This window comes from Pomacea canaliculata, linkage group LG11 (genome assembly GCF_003073045.1).
Source record: "Pomacea canaliculata isolate SZHN2017 linkage group LG11, ASM307304v1, whole genome shotgun sequence".
In the NCBI taxonomy this organism is placed as follows: domain Eukaryota; kingdom Metazoa; phylum Mollusca; class Gastropoda; order Architaenioglossa; family Ampullariidae; genus Pomacea; species Pomacea canaliculata.
Window position 1 is genome coordinate 4,628,819 of NC_037600.1, and position 20,699 is coordinate 4,649,517.

The window sequence follows — 20,699 nt, forward strand, 5'->3', positions numbered from 1 at the left end:
AAAACATGTGTGTTAGGGTTATACAATAGTAAAATAATTCTAAGCTTCTTAATGTTCTCTAGCTTTCATGTCTTATGTCAAAAACTAGCTTCCATTTGTTAATTTTTTCCCCCTTTCTTCTTCTCAGTAGTGAACGAGCAGCTAGAATGTTTTGTTTATCTAAGCTCTGTAAAAATTAAGCATTGTGCAGACTTATTGTAATCTTCAGACACCTTTCAGATAAATATGGAATTTTCTATCCTTGGACAGCTTAAAGGACAAAATGTACTGAAGCGATTCAGTTTGCAAGCTCTCCTTTCGGCACTACTACCTTCACTAGTGTCTTGCTGACTACTCTGACACCCCCGTTCTTTGCAAGGCACATGCAAACATTCTCCATTTCCCTGAAACCCTTGTCAGAAGATTTGACATCTAGCTTTACCCAGATAGCATGCAAACGTTTTAAAAACGTTTTAAAAACGTTTTAAAATGTTTACATAAAACATTTTAAAAAGGTTTGCAGAAAACGTTTTAAAAATGTTTATCATGCCCATCAAAGTAATGTTTTAAAAACGTTTTCTGCAAACATTTGTAAAACATTTTAAAAATATTTTTAAAACGTTTTATAAACATTTTTCTGTAAAACATTTTAAAAACATTTAATAAATATTCGTATGTAAATGTTTTAAAAACGTTTTTAAAATGTTTTTTAAACCTAATTTAAATGTTTCTAAGGACACGTTTTTTAAACGTTTTAAAAATGTTTTTGAAACCTAATGTAAATGTTTCACAGTTCACACATACTTTTCACAGTTTCACTTCAAACATGGCATAAATGACGTACAGAGAAGATTTTCATTTGTTGTAATTAAAACATATTTCGTGTCGTTGGGAATAAACCCAGGAGACATTTACATTATACAATAGCAAGTACAAAATGGTGACCATTTGTGATAAAAATGAATAAATGATACTCAAAAAAGAGAAAAAAAGAATATAAATTAATTAAACACCGACAAATCAATGCATAGGATTTTTTCTTAAATTAATACTTTTAAAAATTTCAATTTCAAATACTTAAAGTGAGATGGTGCGGCACTGTGCTCTGTGCAGAGTGCCAAGGAAATAATTAAAGTAAAACTAAACTTATAGACCTTTAGATTTACAAAAAACAGTGAATTGTAAATACAATTGGATGATGTACAAAATACACCAAAAAGTACAGTTACCCTGTTGTAGATAACAACATGCACATTATCATCTCTACCCTTCTACAAGGGACATATCATTCCAAATTAATAATATGAGAATTTCCATACCGTAAAATAAGGCTGAACAATTAAAAGTTCATGTATGTCTGGTAAAGTGGCTTTACGAAAATGCACTTAGAACACTATCAGATCCACATGCCTTCATTTTAACATACTAAAACCTTCTTATATGTAATTATTAAATATCTCAAATATGAGACATTGTTGCTAAATATCAGCAAGCGTCCCAATTAGGGTCAAGAGTGGCTTGGTGATAAGCCTGATGTTCCTTATGCAGCAAAGTTAGGCATACATGCCAGTGTAGAGGAGTAAAAGGAGGCAAAAGCACAGAAGTGTTATATGTGGAGACAGCTCTTGAGCGTGGAGGAGAGCCAGGACAAAGGACTGTCAGGACTGCCTGCTGTTGCCGTTGGAAGCGAATGGCTATGTGACCAGTACTGGCATTCGCGGCTGTAGGTGGCATTGCAGTCATCGTAGACATTACGTGTATATCTCTAGACTTCTCTGTCGCTGGGAGAGGAGTCGTCGCTCTCTGATACGGATGGCAGCTCGGGCGGTAAGGACGACGGACAGGTAGAACAGCACTGTCTGCTGAAGCATTGGTCTCCACTCTGTGATGGCTCCTGCACTAACTTTATCGGAAGCCTCCATACACCCACGGTTCTTCCGTACAGCTTCTGCAGATAGCAAAAATGGGATTTGTAGATTAAAGAAGCGCTACAGGTTTATAGATTAAAGATGGACTAAAGAAGTCTCACACTATACATATTGTTTCAGTTTTATGGTGCTTATGCTTGTTCCCCATGTCTTTCCGTTTTTACGCTAGTTTCACCCACAGAAGCACAATTACTACTGACAAGAGCTACAGATAATTTTCAACTGTAGAGCTAGCAATGAAAAATGTCAATTCATGTTATACAAAAATAAGCACTTAGATCTGCACTTCTCTTTTTTGTCAAAGTATGTGTAGACAATATATCATATATCTATACCTTTAATAATAATATACACTAACATTTATACATCATCACTTACTGTAGATCATGTAGATCATTTCAGTCCCTTGAAAGCACACATCTCTTCCTTTTGTCCTTTCCAGTTATAGTTCCGAGCAACCTTGTCGGTCAGGAGTCGCCGCATGATTCTTTTCGCACAATCCTTTGCATTCGTTCTACCCACACAGGAGAGGCTTTTGACTTGCAAATCATTAGAAGACAAGAAACATATCTGTCAAAAGTAGGCCACACATCATAAACAAGAAAGGGTGTAGTGAAAATATACATGGCTTTAATTATTTACAATTCAAGGGCAATACAAAAATTATAAACTGCAAACTTTCACAAAAAGCTGACATTTAATGTTTCCTTCCCCAATAACCATAAAGTTTATGAGGCTGAAACCCTTGGAAACTGGATTTAAAATTTGACTTATTGTGTTCCACACTATATATGTATGATAGATTGACAAGAACTGATCATTCTCAAATGAATTCCCTATAAAAACATAAGTTTTTCAAAAATGTCAAGCTATGCTTTAAAATTCCCCTAAATTATTACAGATTATCATTTCAATCATGGCTTTAACAATGACATCTGCTTTACGTACGAGTAATTCATGAAAGGAATCATCATCAAGGCGTCCATCCAGTTCCAACAGCTCTTGCTGTGTTCTAATCAGAAGGATCAAATCTTCTGGCAACATTCAGGCATCCTTTGCTGGAGCAGGCTGGTCTTTGCTTATCAGTGAATGAATCACCATATCTTTTACTTCCTGTAGCATCAATTTCAATTCTCTGTCTTGTTTCAGAATGAGCCAGGCAAATGCTGCAACAGTATGAACATAGCACTGTGAGCAAAAGTGGACAATTAACTTTTATAGGTGAATAAAGCCAATCAACGGTGATTTGGGAGGCAGTAAGAAACTTGTATAACCAACACTATGTTCAACTTGAGATTGTGAAGGGAATTCACAACAAAATTAAATAGGCAAAACAAAAAGCAAGAAAAGTAACCCATAATATAAAATTGTCTGAATTACCTTCATTAGACACTCTCTGGGTACCGCCTTTTACTGCTGCAGTTGTGAGGTCTGTCCCCTCTTGTACTCCTTGCTGAGAGTCACTACGTTGGTCACTGGGGTGCTCACGTCGTGGGGGCAATATTCTGGTGGTTAGTGCATTTATCTGTGGGCATAAACGCTTGTTTTCCACTTGTGGTTGCAATGAGTCTGGCAATGGTCCTGCTGGCACTGCTGGATGCACTGATTTCCATCTAAAGTCGTCTTCTTCCTGGGCTGGGCTCTCTAGCCCTAACCTAATTAACAAGCATACCTATTAATAAGTGTGCAGTGAAATGACAATTATGAAAATTTAAGAATTTCTGGAGTAAAAGATTTAAGAAATAAAATAATAAATAATTCCTAGGCTATACCTATCATAATATCAATATTACCCTCATGAAAAATTGAAATGAACTGCAATACTGAAATCTGTACTGATCTTGTAAGTTGTTCTCCAAACCTAGGGATTCCCTAATCCCTGTCATTCTATAACTCAAACAAGACACAATGTGACTACTTGTTTCTCTTCCTCTTTCGATCTTTTCAACCTTTAGTGCTGTCAGCATCTGTTGTATCCAAGTTTGATGTATACTGGCTGTTATCCACTTTTCGTCTGGCAACCAAATACTCATCTGAAAGGGTTATTAATTTGTGAAGTTATAATAAACATCGAGAATAATGGCATGCAATGCTTTACCACACAATATGAATTTCACATGACAAAATCAGTTAACTGTCTGTTCACTGAGATGTTAATGGTCATGCGGCTGTATGTTCCAGTCTGTAACCACAATAAACCCTAAGCAAGGTCTGCGTGGACTAAAGACACTAACACTACCTTAAAACCTTTTACAAAATAAATATGAACAATACTTGTAAACTTTATCAAGAGACTGACCACAAAAATATTAACCAGGCTGACGAAGTCATCAAACATCTAATCTCTATAATATACATATATATGACAATGAGTAAAAAAGTATAAAAGTACCCTTTGAACCCAAAATGCAAACAGCTTGAAGAGTCCAGGTATGTCTATCTGGCAGAGCTCCCTCCTTAAGGTGTTTTGTCAGCTCACTTGGTGGCCAGTATGCTAACCGTTTCGCGTGCTAAAAAATAAACAATCCTCTATGAACTCTTACCAGGGAGGCTAACTGTGTGTCTTTATGGGAGTGTTGGACGTTTGACTTCATCTGTCATATTTCCGTCAGAGATTATGACTGCATAAATTTTTATACACTGTTATACTCAAGGAACTATGGTAAATACAGGGAGGATAGCATGAATCTTGTTCAGCTGAGATATGATTGTATTGACTGCAGTTTGCTTCTGTGGCATGCAATGTTATAATGTCACGTTATTTAATGTTATTAAAAACTCTATCATCCTTAAGTAAATTTTAAGGACATGTAACACAAATTTACACCATAATGAGAAATGATTACACAATACCAGGGGTACCATTTCAGCCATAGATAACGTTTTAGCAATGAATTCAAGCAAGCAGTTATTACAGGATGCTTTTGTCCAACAAGGCAAGAAGTACTGAAAGTGAACTGTTGGAAATGTTAAATGTTGCGACCCAATATGCCAACTGTGTGGCCAAATCTGTATCTGTTTCACTGTCGCTGTCTGAAGATATCGCTGAATCAAACTGATCATCAATATAATCTTCAAATTCACTAAAATTAGATTTCACAACATCATCATCATTATTTTCATCCAAATTGTATTTAGTCGGTAAATATTGCTGGCGTGATGTTATCAATGAGAGTTCTGGTGTCTGCTGGTTCGACCTGTTATTAATTTGACTCTGTAGATCTAAAACTGTGAGCACCTTCTCTACGACACTGGATCGTGAATGTTTGTATCAGTGTGTATTGAATACATCTTTCTTCTTTCAGTTCTGCCAACTCTGCTTCTACAAGTTTTATTAACTTTTCTCCGCTTCGTCCAGTAGGACGACATGATGTGAACTATCAGCTGCCTTAACGTATTAGATTATGTACGAGCGCTCAATTCAGACAGTAAACTTTGACACATCACACCCAATAAGCAGACATTAAATGTGTGTTGTACTAGAACACGGTATATAGCGTTTTATAATTAAGAACCTGAAGTACGTGTATGGTAAACAAAGAGAAAAGATTACAACCTTGGTTTTCAAACATACAGTTGATCAGCAGAGAAAATGTCGCGCCGCGTGGAATCATGGGAGTACGTGCATCCACAAGAAGAATAGCAAATGTTTAGTTACGTAGCATTGATGTTTTAAAAACTGCAATGATTTTAAACTATCAAACCTAGTCATAAGACAAATATAACAAAGTCTTTAAAAAAGCTTTTTGGTGAGGATTTTCAGTATCTACACCGTGGACTGGCTCTAAAATTCCACAGGAGAAGCGAATGCCCGCGAATCAAATAGTGACGTCTTTTAAAAAATTACGTCATGACGCAGCAGCCATAAAGGTTAACATTGTAAACGTTTATAAAACATTTATTTAACATTTTTGTTTTAAATGTTTTATTTTCAAACATTTTAAAAATGTTTTTAAAATGTTTTACTTAAAAATGTTTTTTTGGTAAATGTTTTTAAAATGTTTTTAAAACGTTTTATCTAAAACGTAAACCTTATTACAACCATGTAAACGTTTTTAAAACGTTTTTAAAATGTTTTCATGCTATCTGGGTAGACATCAGCGCGGTTTGAATGGAAGAATCGTAGCTCAATCCTCAGGTATCGATGGGATAAGGATTAGAAAATGATTTCTCACGATAGAAAAGAGATTAATCTTTGGAAGTAAGGTTCTCGGCGGTACATTGTCCTCGGGTTCCTGTGGTACTTTAGAACTGGCCTAAAGCTCTGGGTTATGAATTGTATTGCTCTGGACAACCGAGGTGCTGAAATGTTAAAGATCTACGAGAGTGTAAGTTCACAGGACTTGGCTGAGTTCAGTTCAAGATCGACGCGAACAATTCACTAACAATAGCTTATTGACAAATTTATGTTCAAAGCTTTTTGAATATCATGAACAGGACGCTACGAACACTAACACTAGAAATCAAAAGTTTAACGCTGTATTAGTGCCCATAGGGCTGTTGAGTGGCTAATGTCAACTCACCGCTAAATATTCTGACTGGTCAAGTTAAAGGTGTACTAGAGAGCAAAATAATTTGAAATGACTGGGCTGAGTCAGTACAATACAGCTTTTGCCAACAAGTAAATATCTTCTCTCTCCCACCTATCTGTTATCGAGTTTACAGTCACAAAGGTCTACAAATGCCCCTAAGAAGGTTAAAAAACACTAACATCAGGAACGTAAATGGACGTGTTGCCACGATTGTAGCCAATTGGAGACCTTTGACGGTTGTTAATGAAGCGGTCTCGCGATCATGAGGGTGGAAGGGCTATGGGGTAGATGTAGGGGAAAAGTACTGGACTCAGGTGTCATTTGTGAAATAGAGTGCAATTGTGCGAGGGGAATAGATTTATGTTATGTTCGTGTATGTTTTTTCGCCTTTACCACCACCACTACCACCACCGCCACCGCCACCACTTTAATCACTTTAATTACTTTTTTTTTTTGGATAATTCCGCTAGTCACCTTCTTAAGCAAATATCTATCAGATTTTGTGTTTAGGAAACTGGGTAGAACCTAGAGTTTCATGGTACAGGTATTGAGAGGAACTTCTTGGTCTGATCTGGGTAACAGCATATTCGAAGGTCTGACGGCTGTCATTCGGGTGGAGAGGACTCATAAAACATGATTTAGAGGCGTGAGTCATGCATCTCCTGTCTGTGTGTGAGTGAACGGTGTTATGACAGTATGACAATGATAACAAAAATTTGAGCTTGTGCAGAATGAGAGGGAAGGATTTGTGGAACTTCTTTAATCTAAAAAAAAAAATGAAAACAAAGAAGGAAAGAAAATATCGTCCTTATCAGCTTTGCATCGTAAATCACACTAACAATATTAGTTGCTTTCTTAGGTAGATTAGAATAGACACACTGGAAGGGAGGGACAGACAGAGACAGACTCTGGATCAGTCAAGAGACAGATTCTGGACAAGTCGAAAAACATACGCGGACTCTGGACAAGAGAGAAGAGAAAGAGTTGGAACTAGACAGGAAAGTAAGAAAGTTAGCAAGCAGGTAGGCAGAAAGCAAAGAAAGAAGTGAGTAGAGACAGAGTCGGGTAGAAAGAACAGAAAAGAGAATGCACAAAGACAGACAAGCAGACAGGAAGAAAAGAAAGAAAACAGTGAAGCTACCAAACAAACTGACTTTTTTTCAGCTTGTCATTTTCAAGAGATATGGTGCGGGAACAAAGCTAGGCTCAAGCAGCTAACAGCTGGTCACGGGGACTTGAAAATTGAGAGCCGGTGAGCCGGTCTTCTAGAAAAATCTCTGACGACAGCCGGTTTCCTCCCTTGGCACTAGCAACAGCAAAGGGCTGGAGTGTTTTCTCCTAGCAAGCGAGAGAGAGAGAGGTTATAGATGGGGAGACAGAAAGGAGAATGATTTCATTTGTGACCTGATCTACGAATTGACCGCTGATCTTTCAGTGTGGCCCACCCGACTCGACAGTATACACATTCTAGGTGTAATTACAGGTTCTTTTCTCTTGTTGAAAAGGAAGTGGACATAAGATCTTGTGCTGGCAGGTTAATGAATGAGAGACAGAGTATGTTTAATAGATAAGGATATGAAAGATTGATTGACAGTGTAGATTTAACGGATAAGGGACTTATATTTTGTAACAAAGAGTCACACACAAAGTTTTTTACCAGAACAAATAAAACAAATAAAAAACACACGCACATGTTCACTATTCAAATATGACTAATTACCTCAGTAAATAGTAAAATGTGTAAAATAAAAAATCAAGACCAAACACTTCGTATATCCCTTTTTGTGAGAGCCAGTCGCGGACCATGCCTACGATTTTACACGTCATACGCAAACAATGCAATTTTCACAACCACGGGCACCCAGTCTGAGAGTCCATTCCGGGTAGCTATGCTGCGAATCGTTTGTAATAAAGCCCGTGCATGCCAACTTCCACAGCAAAAGACTTAGCCACCCCGTCGCCACGTACCCGGCTACCGACAACGAAACGGTCGGGTGTAGAGGTTCCTTGCTTTCACTTGTTTAAAATGCGTGTGTCGGGGTATTGGGGAGCATGGCTGATCAGCCAGCCCTGAGTACCTGAAAGGGATTTCGCAGGCGGCAACACTTTTATATTGCCCGTTAGCGCCGATTGTTTGCTGTTAGGAGTGGCGACGAACTACCTGTTAAGACCTCTCTCCCCCCGGTCTCTTTTTCTCAGCCTAACGGCAGTTAAATGTGATATTAGCCGGTGGGGGACATTTCCAGGACAGATACCTACCCGTTGTGCTACGAGTCCTTGGATACTAACTTTGCGAATCTTCATTGCTTTGCGAACGTGATTGTGAGTTTTGTTTCATTTAAAGAAAAAAATCTAGTCAATGTCGTTTAGCTGTTGTGTGTTCGGGAAATACGGATGAGGCAGCTACTCAACATGTTTAATGAGAAGTTTTAATTCACCACCCGGTATAAGGCTCGATAAAGGTAAACACGTCAGTACACCTCAAGGGTCATGGACTGAGGCCACCGACAACAAACTACAGAGTTACGAGACCTGTTCTTAGTTCGATGGTGAACCCAACGGACTGTCAGCAGATATAAACTAAACAGATATCGAGTGGTGTCGCTTTGTGCTTATATTTTCGAAGATTACCCTTTTCTAAGTAAAGAAGTAATACAGGTAGAAGACACAGGTCGATGAAGATCTTTTCTTGCGACAAACACATTTTCTGCTGGATTTACTAAAATTGCGGAGATTGTCGAGTGAGACATCGCGATGGACATTCTGTGGACAGAAAGTTAAAGCTCTATCCAAGGTGTGAAGCCGCAAGCTAAGTGTCAGCTCGACAGTCACGCTTCATTGACTATGTGACGAAGCCAGGCCTCTGTCGCACGATATCAAAGATACAGGTGAGAGTGAGTAAACACGGCAACGACCACCTCTCTTTATCTGCCCATCAAATCATCCATTCATCGGCTTGCTTGTCTGTCTCTTTCATCTGTTCAATTTCCCGTCTGCTCATTTTATTTTATTTTATTTTATTTTATTATTTGATGTAGTTTGTCTGAAATTCTTCTTTGTCCGTACGTATATCTGACTGTCGGTCACGGAGCGAGTAGTACAGAAGGATGCTGTGGAGTTTGTGTATTTTGAAAAACAAAAAGTTTGAGGTATTCCTAAGTAGCGGTTGTTAATCTCAGTGACCTGCACCATAGCTTTCCCAAATTGCTCTCGTTGTTAAGCACGTGCACCATAACAAATTCATGGACAGTTATATAAACGAAGGAAGTACGAAAGAAAAATAAGCCGCACGAACGAAGCATCTGTTATGCCTTTCGTAAAAATGTTCTTCACAGTGTTACTCTTGTATTCTTGTGTTACTCTTGTGTGATGTTTGTAGGCTTACAGTTCTAAGCCCGGCCATTTGAAGAAATATTGGCCGCGTGCTAGAAGCTTTATTCACGCGCCATGCTGATACAATGAAGCCAGCACCGCATCGTCGCACCTGTATTGCACGGGTCGTGCACCTGTTCCGATAACTTGCTCCGCGGTTCCCTCGAATATCCCCTGTCTTGTGACAGTTTTCCATGTCAGTGCCTCCTCTTTCCACATCATTTCAGTTCGCGATGCTTACGCAGACATAATTGTTGGTGGGTGTGGAGCAAGGGACATGTTCTTCGACCGACGAGAGGCAAGAAGAAGGATGTTCGATGCAGTCGTTAGCTCAGAACTAGATTTAATGAGGACTGATGATGGGGAAATTGGCAGTCGGTCAGGCTCGCGTGGCTTCTCGCATGCGAGACGTGAACTGTTTGATCACTGGACATATGATGAGAATGGGTAACCATGACGACGGCATAGCGAGGGTCCAAGAAACGAGCGGCGATCAAGCGAAGAAGGGTCCAGTCTGAGAGTCAATTTACCCCAGTGTTTCTCATCCATAATTTGGATGGAAGAAAGTGGAATGAATGGATGGAGTGGGAGAGAAAGAGAGAGGGTGAATGAGAGAGAACGAGAGGAGGAAGAGAGATAGAGAGAGAGCCACCAATCAGCAGGTACCAAACATTGCCTTAAGGTGCTCTCGCGCTTATAAAAGCATGGTGCTCACACCCGTGACCCGTTAATCCCTCACAATCACCCCATGATCTCGCGCTCAATCAATTCACCTTGTAAATCTCAAGCCACCCTCTCAAGCCTAACAATGCCCTCGGTCTGCAGCATGGTGTTCTTTAAGTAGGAGGACTCGCTCCCTCGGGAAAAAAATTGAACCCTTGTTTCTTTATCTTGAGCCTGAAAGTACATTACAATTTCCGCTGCACATAACGTGTATGTAGAAAGGATGGTCTCTTGTGGCAGGTGGTTGTTGTTGTCTTGTAGGAATTAATATCTTGAGTTTTCCTTCCACATTCATTGATGGACGGTTATGCCAACATGTGTAGGAATGTGTATGCATGTACGTTTTCATGTATATTTATGTAAATATGAGTATGTGTATTCCATCCTGTAGGTATTCTTGTGTGTAGGTAACCTATGAGTCACATATGCATATAAATGTATATAAATGTCTTAACATATGTGAGTATGCATGTGTTTATTAAAATGTTAATGTTTGTATCCATGAAAGGATGTATGCAGTCTATGCGTATCATTTCCCCTGGTGTATATGTTGAGTGTAGTTATGTATCATTGTCTATCATCTATCACTCGTGTCCGACATCTGGGTTTATAATCTTATTTGTATCCTCCTGAATGCTTCTTTTCTGGCATTCCTGACATTCCAAAGTGATCTAGCTTGATCATCCTGTTCAGCTGGTTTGTAAACATCGTTACCAGGGACGCGAACGGTGAGCGCGACACACGAGGATCACGTGAGTAGAGTATTACGGGTGTAATGTATCCCATGAGCAGAGTTTTACTTGAGAGTGTTACATGAGTAGGTTATTATCAAATCAAATCAAATCAAAACAGACTTTATTGTCTGCCCTGGAGACCCAGGACAGAAATTTGTCTTTGCTCACATACCCATACAGACATTTAACACACAGTTAGGAGTAAAAGTGAGGAGTAAAATAGTGTTGATTGCACCAGTCCATCAAAGCAGTGTATGTTTATCCTAACAACAAACCTTGGGTGACGAACAAAGTATCACTCGAGTACATTTTTCCACAGATTATAGCAGGAGTAGGTAATTATGTGAGTAGAGTGTTACATGAAGAGAGCAAAGCAAAGCATTACAAAGCATTACAAAGTCAACAGAGTATTGCGTGAGGAGAGTATTACACTAGCAGAGCATTACTAGAGTTGTGAATTAGATGAGTAGAGAGAGTATCAAGTGAAGAGAGTATTACACAAGTAAAGAAGAATATTGGCAGGGTATTGTGTAGCCAGACTACTACATAAAAAGAACATCACGTGAGCAGACAATCACGTGATAAATGTCCAGTAAGACAGTAGATTTCTTTACGTATCAAAGCTCATAACACTTTAAAAAAAATTTCGTCCTTTTGCCTTCTCATCAATATCCTGATAACAGCACCCAGTTACCATTTCTTTCCTCCATTCCTACCTCTCTGCACTGACTGCCTGCCAGGATGAATTAACTTTTCCGATCGTTCACCTCGTGCGGGAAGCTTAGCAGAACGCTTTGATCTTGTTAAAGCATTTTCGATGTCAGTACTAATTGATTGGGTGGGACAAGGGGGAGGGGTTGACTGGAGGTAGGGTGTGTGTGGAGTAGTAAATGATTGCAGCGATAAGAAAGCAGTGAGGTCAGCAGCCGACAGCGACACGTGCATGTCACATGACTTGTTGGCAACATCTTAACACTCGGTGCACGCGTGCGTTCGAATGCGCGTTTCTGTATGCAAGTGTAGTGTGTACGAGAAGACAAGCCTGCAGACAGGAAGAATGAATTATGTTATTTGTTCTTTACATCTAGTCAGCAAGTAAGATTTTTTTACGAAGAGCATCACCAGCCTTGCGAAGATAGAAAGAAAGAAAAAAAAGTGTCTATTGTATTCATGCATTCAGGCGCTTGTGAGTCTGGATTTCGATTCCTGTCTTTTGATGTCTTCATTGTCCTCTATCCAGTGACCTGCTTGCCTTTACTAATGGTTCTCTGGCTGGCCGTCTTTCGATTTAGCTGTCTTTAAAGTAATTCATGTCAAACTAAATCTCTCCGTATTTTTTTTAAATATTAGGCCGCCCGTATCGGTCAGACCTTGACCAAAGCATGGTGCGGTATTCACAGCAAGAATTAGTCGTAAAGAATTATTGTCATTAGTAATTAGAACCCATTTCTTATCACAGGTAAATGGCAGAGCAAAAGTCATTTCGACATTATTGGCTTCCAGATAACGGTGAAAGGTCCTGACCTCTTGTGTTGAAATTAAGGGGAAAGGAGCAAAGACATGCAGCTCAAGGTGCAGTGTCGTTGTTATTAGTGTTGATACTTCATGACAAGTTTGTTTACAGTCTTTGAATAGATTGTATTCAGGCAAAAAAGCTTTTCTATTGAATAGTCATTTCTTGACATCCGTGGAGTAACGATTTTATGGCGTAAATAAATGGAGACCTAATGGTCCAGGGTTTCCGACATGATTACAAGGCTATCACTGACTTGCTCAACCTTGCTGTCAGGAAAGTTTACGACCTTAAAGGTGCGGACACACGAGAAGCCAAAAGCGGCTTCGCAAGCTTGGCTTTCGAAGCAGCGCTTTTCCGAGCCCGCTAGCGGGCTGCTTGATAAGCTGGCTTTGGGGGGACCGCTGGTCACACACACGAACGCTGTTTCGGTCTTAAATTGTTTGTGCCTATATTTAGGCCGTCTCGAGTCCCATAGCTCGCTATGGGAGTTAATTAATTTGATCAAATGAACGGTCTGGTCCTCGCTGAGGCTGGCCAGAGGCACTGTTGCTTTCACAGCCATGTGGAAACGCGTGGAAAAGTAGAACAGGTTCTAAAGCGCGAAGCAGGCCGCAAGCTAAAGCCAAGCAGGCTTACGAAGCCGCTTTGGGGATAGTTTGCAGTGGTGGTCACACGGCAAGCAGGAAAAGCAGGGTTGCTTCGGAAAAGTTTCGCGCTTTTTGCTTCTCGTGTGCCCGCCGCTTTACTGAAACCTTTTCACTGAGTCGCCATGTTGTGACCTACACGTGAACTGCACCGTACGTTGATATAAAGGCATTGAGAAAGTTAATGGCTTTAAAATTGGAAATGATGTGGAACATGTCGCTCGGCAGGTTTTAGTCGTCGTGTACTTAAAAAAACATGAAACCACCCGTCTGCTACATTCATCATTCATCAAGTAAGAACGTCAGCGAAGCTGCTTTTTAAAAAATTGGACGTTTAGGTCCCTGGGCCGGGTGCACACAATCCCTAGCTCGAAGACATTGAAAGGGTCCGAGTAACGTCTATAGATGGCGAAATCAGAATTACTGTGACTGAACAGCATTAACTGCCATCAACATCTGATATTTTACGTGATTACGTCCTCACAGGCCAAGCATGAAGCGAGTCACGTTTCACGTTGCACAGCAGACGTAAGGAGCTGCCAGCGGAGGGGTAGGGCGAGAAGGTCAAAGCTCACCTGTTCCCGCAAATAGGTCACAACAACCACGATGACAACCCGAGGGGCAGACAACTTTCTCGTGTCCCAGGAAATGACGACACCAGTCAGTGACGTCACGGACGAGACGAGCTCGTCGTCACATGACGAGACCAAGTCGACCAACTCTTCTCCTGGAGGCGGGCAGTCGACTGAGCACCGGCTGTACGTCGTCAACCGTGCAGGGACCGGTGTGTATGATGGTTCTTTCTCTCCTTCATTTGTTTATTCTTTCTTTTGTTAGGTCGTTTTTGGTTCATTTAATTTGATTAGTGATTCTATTTTTTTAAATTTATTTATTGGTGTGTGTGAGATAGAGAAAGAGAGACTGTGTGTTTATTTGCGTGCTTGGTACAGAGAAAGAGAATCAGAATGAGGAAGAGATTTCGTTTTGTTTATTATTGTTCTTTTTAAGAATATGTACTATGGTATAAATACGGACCAGGAAGCAGACGCACAAATCCATGCATGCCAATATCATGCAATTGTATCAAAAAGCTACACACCTGTACCCTGCTGTGGTACACTATATTCCTTGGTATTCCTTGGAATAAACGGAATTCCCTACAAGCTGTTCCTTGCTGTTATGACATATCTAAATATTTATATCCTCTACACATGTACCCTTGTGTTGTACACAAACCCAATAAGTTGTTTCCTGTAACCTGTATCCTGTTGTGGGCGCGTGGTGTGGTATTCGTACGCTGTACTTCACTCTTGGTGTCTTCACCGCATGTCACCCGACCCTCTCGTGCAGGTGAGGCGTCCTACCTGATGCTGACATCAGACCGGGCTGCTGTCGCCTCCTACCGGCTGCACACAGAAATATGGAAGCCCACCCTGGATGTCACCAATTTTGGCGTGGCTGTCGTCGATAACTTCCTCTACGTCATCGGCGGCTTCGACCGCCAGCGAGCCAGACATCTGAGCCGCGTCGTCAGGTGAGCCTGTAACTAAGGCTATATAACAGCATGGCAGCCAGCCCTGGAAACAGATAGTAATTTTCATTGTTTGTAAGAAAACCTTTTCCCTCCTCTTCCATCTGATTCTTTGTGCCGTCTGCTGAGGTAAGTGCTGCTCTAGGATGAGTAAACTATAGTTATCTCCCCTAATTCGTCCAATACGTTCTCATACATCACACAAAAAAATAATAAATTTTACTGATTGTGGATTGTAGAAAATGATTTAATATTGCATTGTCATCGGAAATGAGTAACTGGTGAAAAATTCCGACCTCGAGGACGAAGGAGAGTGGTGAAAAATCGATGTAAAAATTCCAACCAGAGAGACAGACGGACATAGTGAGTTAAATATTTAAAAAGTGTGTAAAAAGAGAGTGAGCCACATGTTTCCTCTGTTTATATTAGCAAGTTCAGCCAATGATTTCCCTTTTTGACTGACCACTCAGGGTGGGTAGCAATTTGTGCGGCCAGTGTATACCTTATATATATTCAAACTATATATATATTGGAGACAGCAGTGTGAGATACTGAGATAGGAAATGGTCATTACAGTCCAAACATTACTTGAGCGGTTTTTGCACTGGATTGTCGCGGTGTCTTTGATCAGCTAAGTGCGCCGTGTAATCCTTCCTTCTAGAAAGCGGGTCGTGCTGAGCTTGTGACGTCATCGTTTCAGGTATGACCCCTCAGAGGGCACGTGGGTGACCTGCGCGTCGCTGAACGTGGCACGTGCGAAGTTCGGCGTCTGCGCGATGGGTGGCATGATCTACGTGTGCGGTAAGTAACCCACTGCTTTTTTTACGTCTTTCCCCTCTCCTTCTCACTCTCTACCTAGCAGTATCCTCTCTAAACACAAGATTCGCCGAGAAACTTGTGAGTAATACAATGCAACATCTCCAAACCGTGTTTATAAGACGGCGGTAAATATTCCCTGGAGTGAAGTAACGTAAGGCTATATAAGCCGGGGTAGGCACACGGAGTCAAGTTTCTTGATTTCCCTCATTTTACCCCTGGGCAACGATAACCTCCTTTCATAAATCTAACCCCAGGTTATTAAAACTAGTATTATATCATAGCTGTTTCAATATTGAAAAATGGGCTAACCTTTCGAGACTTTTTTAAAAATAGTTACAAATTTCAAAGGTGACTTTATTTATTTTTATTAGATTACGAAAGCTTGAGACTTTTTTTAATTGCAAATAATACCTGATGAGACAATAACATTTCATCGCATCACAAGTACCTGACCTGATTAGTACACCACCAATTAAGGACTATATTTTGTGAAGCTGGAGAAGCAGATGAACAAGTAGTTCGATATCGATGACCGAGGTCTCTCACACTAGTCGGTTCAATACCCGTGTTGTCAGCGTACTAGTTGATACATGGGTACCTGAAAGAAAGGGCAGCGATGGAAGGGAGATGACCGCATCACCCCCGTCCCCACCTTCCCACCCACCCACTTTCAATGATGTACTAATTTTTGTAACTAGCTTTTTTCTCATTGAAGTAATTATTGAGTAACACATGTTAAAACTCTCGCCATCATTGCTCGATTTTTGTCAATGATGTGATCATCGATGTACATGTCATCAATGCCTGTCGGAACAGGGGGAGAGAAGAGCGACGGCCGGGTGACAGGAAGTTGTGAGGTGTACGACCCGGAAGCGGACAGCTGGTCCAAAGCGGGTATGCTACCCCAGCCCAGGGCCAACCCCGCATGTGCCTCGCACCGCCGCGAACTGTACTGTGCGGGTGGCTACTTCGGAAACACCTCGCACAACAATCTGTGGTCAGTGGCGGGTCCAACAGGTCTTGAGATGCAGCGTGACTCTCGCTCACTCACTCCTGCGATTTTTTTTTCTTCTGGTGTTTTTTTTTCCTGCCTGACAAGCTTTTTTATGTATGCTTCCACTATTCACCTTGCTTCCATCACACCTTTTACAATATGTCAATGATGATGATGATGATGACGTGCTCTTACAGGCTGTATGAAGATTACAAGTGGAATGAAGTCGATGTCCATTATCCTCATCTATTACCTGCCAGTCTAGACAGGTGCGCGGTACGGTGCTGGACAACACCTTCTATTTCTTAGGAGGTACTTAAGCCCCTCTCTAGATTGCTTCCTTTTAATATTTTTTTCCCCGGGTCTTTATCTCTGAGGTCATGTTCTTATGTTCTCACCCTCTTTTCGATAACAAGTCATGAAGAAATATTAGTTTTCATTTCTGTGTTCTTGATGTCTCTTCTTTCACATCCTTCTACTATCAGTCGTTTATTTACAGACCTCTTTGCAAATTAAACTGGATGTATATAATATTCTTGACATAGAATTACCCACCGATTTTGCTATAAATATATGTATATCGCTGTTATATATAAAGAAGCATTCAACAATCATTTTTTGTGGTTTTTGGCTCATGCATTTGCAGCTCTACTCTGATTTTATTGTCAACTTTATTCGAGCCAAGCTCATTCAAATCAGTTCTTGACATGCGCATGCCTTTGACGACCTGCTGTGACCTTTAAGGCCTTGTACAGGGTGACATGTTGATGTTCCCACTATACTCAATCGCTACATAAGCAGACATTTAAAACAACTAAAATACAGTTGGCGAACTGTAGTTCATAGTCATAAAACAGTAGGTTTGCCTGATGGTATGTAAGGCAGCTGTAGAGGGAATGTCGGGGACAAGGTGTTGCTCTCAACTGAAAACCTCGGGAACTGAAAACCCCCTTTTTTTTTGTTTTTTTTTTTTTTCTCTCCGCCACAGGTGTAAGCGGACTTTTCAAATATACGAAAGCCCAGCCAATCACATAAAATGTAATAAATCGGTGACACCAATCAAATGTCACAAAAACGGGGTTCGAGTTTTCTTAGTTGAATTTTTTTTTCGGGGTTAGGAAGGGACGAGGGCAAACATGGTGCACTCTCTGGAGTATTGTTAAGCTTCAGCCCATGCGAACTCGTCAAGCGCATGTAAATGATCCACTTTCATGTCAGTCAACCTAAATTTGTGTTGTGATGTTGTAGGAAGCTTTTTTTTTCAACCTTTCCTCTGCCCTCATTGAGAATTCCTAAGGGGAAAGGCCCACATCTCGCGAAAAGAAATTTCCGAGAACTAGTATTATTTAATAAACTAAAACGGAACCAGAAAATAAATTGTCACGCGGGTAGATCTTTAACATGATTGGGTATGGTGAACAGAAAGTTATTCACTCATTTTATGGGAATAATGCGTTTAGATGCGAAAGTGAGAGGTGGATGCTTAATAAGATTACTTATATATCAAACATAATGTCGCAGACTCGGTAGATGACAGGAATAGTCTTAACTTGTATTTTTTTTAAAATCGGTTTACCCTTTAACAGAAGTTCTTTAGGAGGTACATCTGCTGTTTGTCAGGTGTAATGTCAAAGGTCAGGGGCAAGGACGACAGGCCGATGTTCCTGACCGACCGCCGTGCCTTCTCTTACTCCACCTGCATCTCCGCCATGCCCAAGAGCTCGGACACCTCCGACCTGATCTCCCCCTGGAACCTCAAGCTACCGGCCATGAACCATGCACGTCACAGCGCAGGCGCCGTGGCTCTCGGTAAGCTCGTTATGTCACTTCGTGATGTAACCACGTGTAACATTCTCAGTAAGCGTATTACTGCCATCGGTGAGGGCACCACGTGACTAAAGTTGAACTGTATGAGGAAAGCTTAAGGCCATTGCAATATTCAACCCCGTTTTTATTTACTATCAAAGACAGTCCGGTATCTTGCATATATCACTCATCGGTTCAGCCTTTCGTCAGCGGTACTTTTTTAAAATCTCTCCTACACATTCTTATGCACATTTATATTCTAAGGCCTAAGGTTTTATGTTAACTCACTTTCGCATGGACTAGAATTTTTAATGCAGTTTTATATTTCTCTTGCCATTTTCATTGTTTCCTCATTCCTTCGTTTGACTTGTTTATTGCTTCGCCGTTTTAATTAACCAGCATTGTTGGATTCACGTGGAATTCGACACGTTCTTTAAGTGAATGCAAACTAACTGAACCATTACACCATCAGAATAATTTTTCTCCAAATGACCTTTCAAAATGAACAGGATATAAGGTCTACGTTGTGGGCGGTACCTCATTAGAGACCGGCCAGCCAGTCAGAATAGCAGAGTACCTCGACACGCGCACAGGAATCTGGGAAGAGGACTTCAACTTCCGGAAAGGTAGAACACCTAATTTTAATAAACAATGTTTAAGGCAATGTTATCGATGAAAAATCAGAACCACGAGCCAGTTAGCATCTTCGATTAAGTATTGTATCTCGACATAAGTAATAATGAAAATCTCCCCTTCACTTTGAAAGGCTAATCACCGAAGTTCGTGTGTATAACCAAAACCTTCTTGTCTCCCAGGTGACGTCTCCAACGTGGCATGCGTACTCCTGGCAGTTCCCAAGATCCCCGTCAGTGAGCGCAAGGTGGCATACAGACTGAAGTGGGTCATGTGGTGACCTTATTTTCGCTGATCACGTGCTTGTCCCGATGCCGGCTACAAATGTTTAACCGACAAAAACTTCTTGGAGGACGTCTGTTCCGGTAAACCTCTGCATGTCCGCTACACTCTGTGCCTTCAGCAATGGATTGATGACTTCCGGCATTTGTAGCATCACTACATTTGACCCCACGTTCTGATGACGTCACCGGGGGCTTCCCGGAAACGACCTAACGACAACAGCAAAGACATCAAGAATTACTACAGCAGTGCGACGGTTTCTGCTGTTACTTCTGATGCTTTTGATAGAAAGAGCGCCAATGAAGAGTGCTAATAATTTTTAAAGAAAACAATGTTTGTCAAGGAGACGCTGTCTCAGGTTTTCAAAAATGAACTTTTCTGTCCAAATCTTCATATCAAGGTGCATGAAAGTTTCGGTAGAGATTCACGTGTATGCATGTGTAACCTGTGAATACAAGGGATTTTTTCGTGTTAGCAGGAAAATACATAATCTGCTGACAAAGGAAAAGATTTCCTGCATATTCGTGCATTTCCAGTTACAAACGCCTTGTGCTTTTGGAATGCATGCAGCCACATAAACACGGTCTGAAAGTACAGGGACACATGAGTTAGTCATCCTGCGAACCCTTTGTTATTCATCCTGAGAGAAAACTCTTTCATAAAAAAAAAATCTTTGCACAGTAGCTTATGTTTCTCTTCATACCTTGAGTGGTTCAGCTTCTATTTAGTAAACATTGAGGGATTTTTTTTCGGAAAGTAAAGGTGAGGTAACCTCGTTGTAAGTCATTGTTATATCATTTAACATATGATCCCTCGCAAAGCATTTCCTACAAAGTACATCAAGAGTTTAATGTTTGCAATGATTCACTTTTTTATGGAAATAACAAGCAACCCCGCAATACCCATTTCTCCGCCGTGAGAGGCGGAAGTCCGTACTTCACCAAAAAAATACTTTGTTCTTGGGTTTATTTTTACACTGTGATTAAAAATGCAATTTTAAACTATATTAGAAGTTCACATAGTGCGTTGATACCACGTGGTTGTGGTGTATATATATATGTGTGTGTGTGTTTGTGCGCGCGCGTACTTGCATGCGTGATTGTTTCTGTGTATGCATTGGGTGAGTGTTTCTATATGTAGTAGAGATCGGGGTGTATAATACTTGTCGGATGAGCTTGTTTCCCATAGTTACTTCACGACACAATG

At 40.7% G+C, this 20,699-nt stretch overlaps 1 protein-coding gene across 1 annotated transcript; it reads left to right on the top strand.

Moving 5' to 3' along the window:
• Window positions 1–8,114: 8,114 nt before the first annotated feature.
• LOC112575667 (kelch-like protein 26) lies at window positions 8,115–20,248 on the top strand. Its single transcript, XM_025257642.1, has 9 exons — window positions 8,115–9,327; window positions 13,915–14,212; window positions 14,779–14,962; window positions 15,660–15,760; window positions 16,595–16,775; window positions 16,970–17,078; window positions 18,359–18,581; window positions 19,088–19,204; window positions 19,394–20,248. The coding sequence occupies exons 2-9, from the start codon at window positions 14,035–14,037 to the stop codon at window positions 19,489–19,491; spliced, it is 1,191 nt and encodes a 396-aa protein (XP_025113427.1). The 5' UTR covers window positions 8,115–9,327; window positions 13,915–14,034; the 3' UTR covers window positions 19,492–20,248.
• Window positions 20,249–20,699: the final 451 nt, after the last annotated feature.

What these genes read in the sequence shown, in the direction of transcription:
- LOC112575667 (XM_025257642.1), top strand. Translation starts at nt 14,035, where the DNA reads ATGACAACCCGAGGGGCAGACAACTTTCTCGTGTCCCAGGAAATGACG. An exon ending in CGTCAACCGTGCAGGGACCG is followed by an intron (nt 14,213 to 14,778) that starts GTGTGTATGATG and finishes CCTCTCGTGCAG; the next exon opens with GTGAGGCGTCCTACCTGATG. An exon ending in GGACAACACCTTCTATTTCT is followed by an intron (nt 17,079 to 18,358) that starts TAGGAGGTACTT and finishes ACCCTTTAACAG; the next exon opens with AAGTTCTTTAGGAGGTACAT.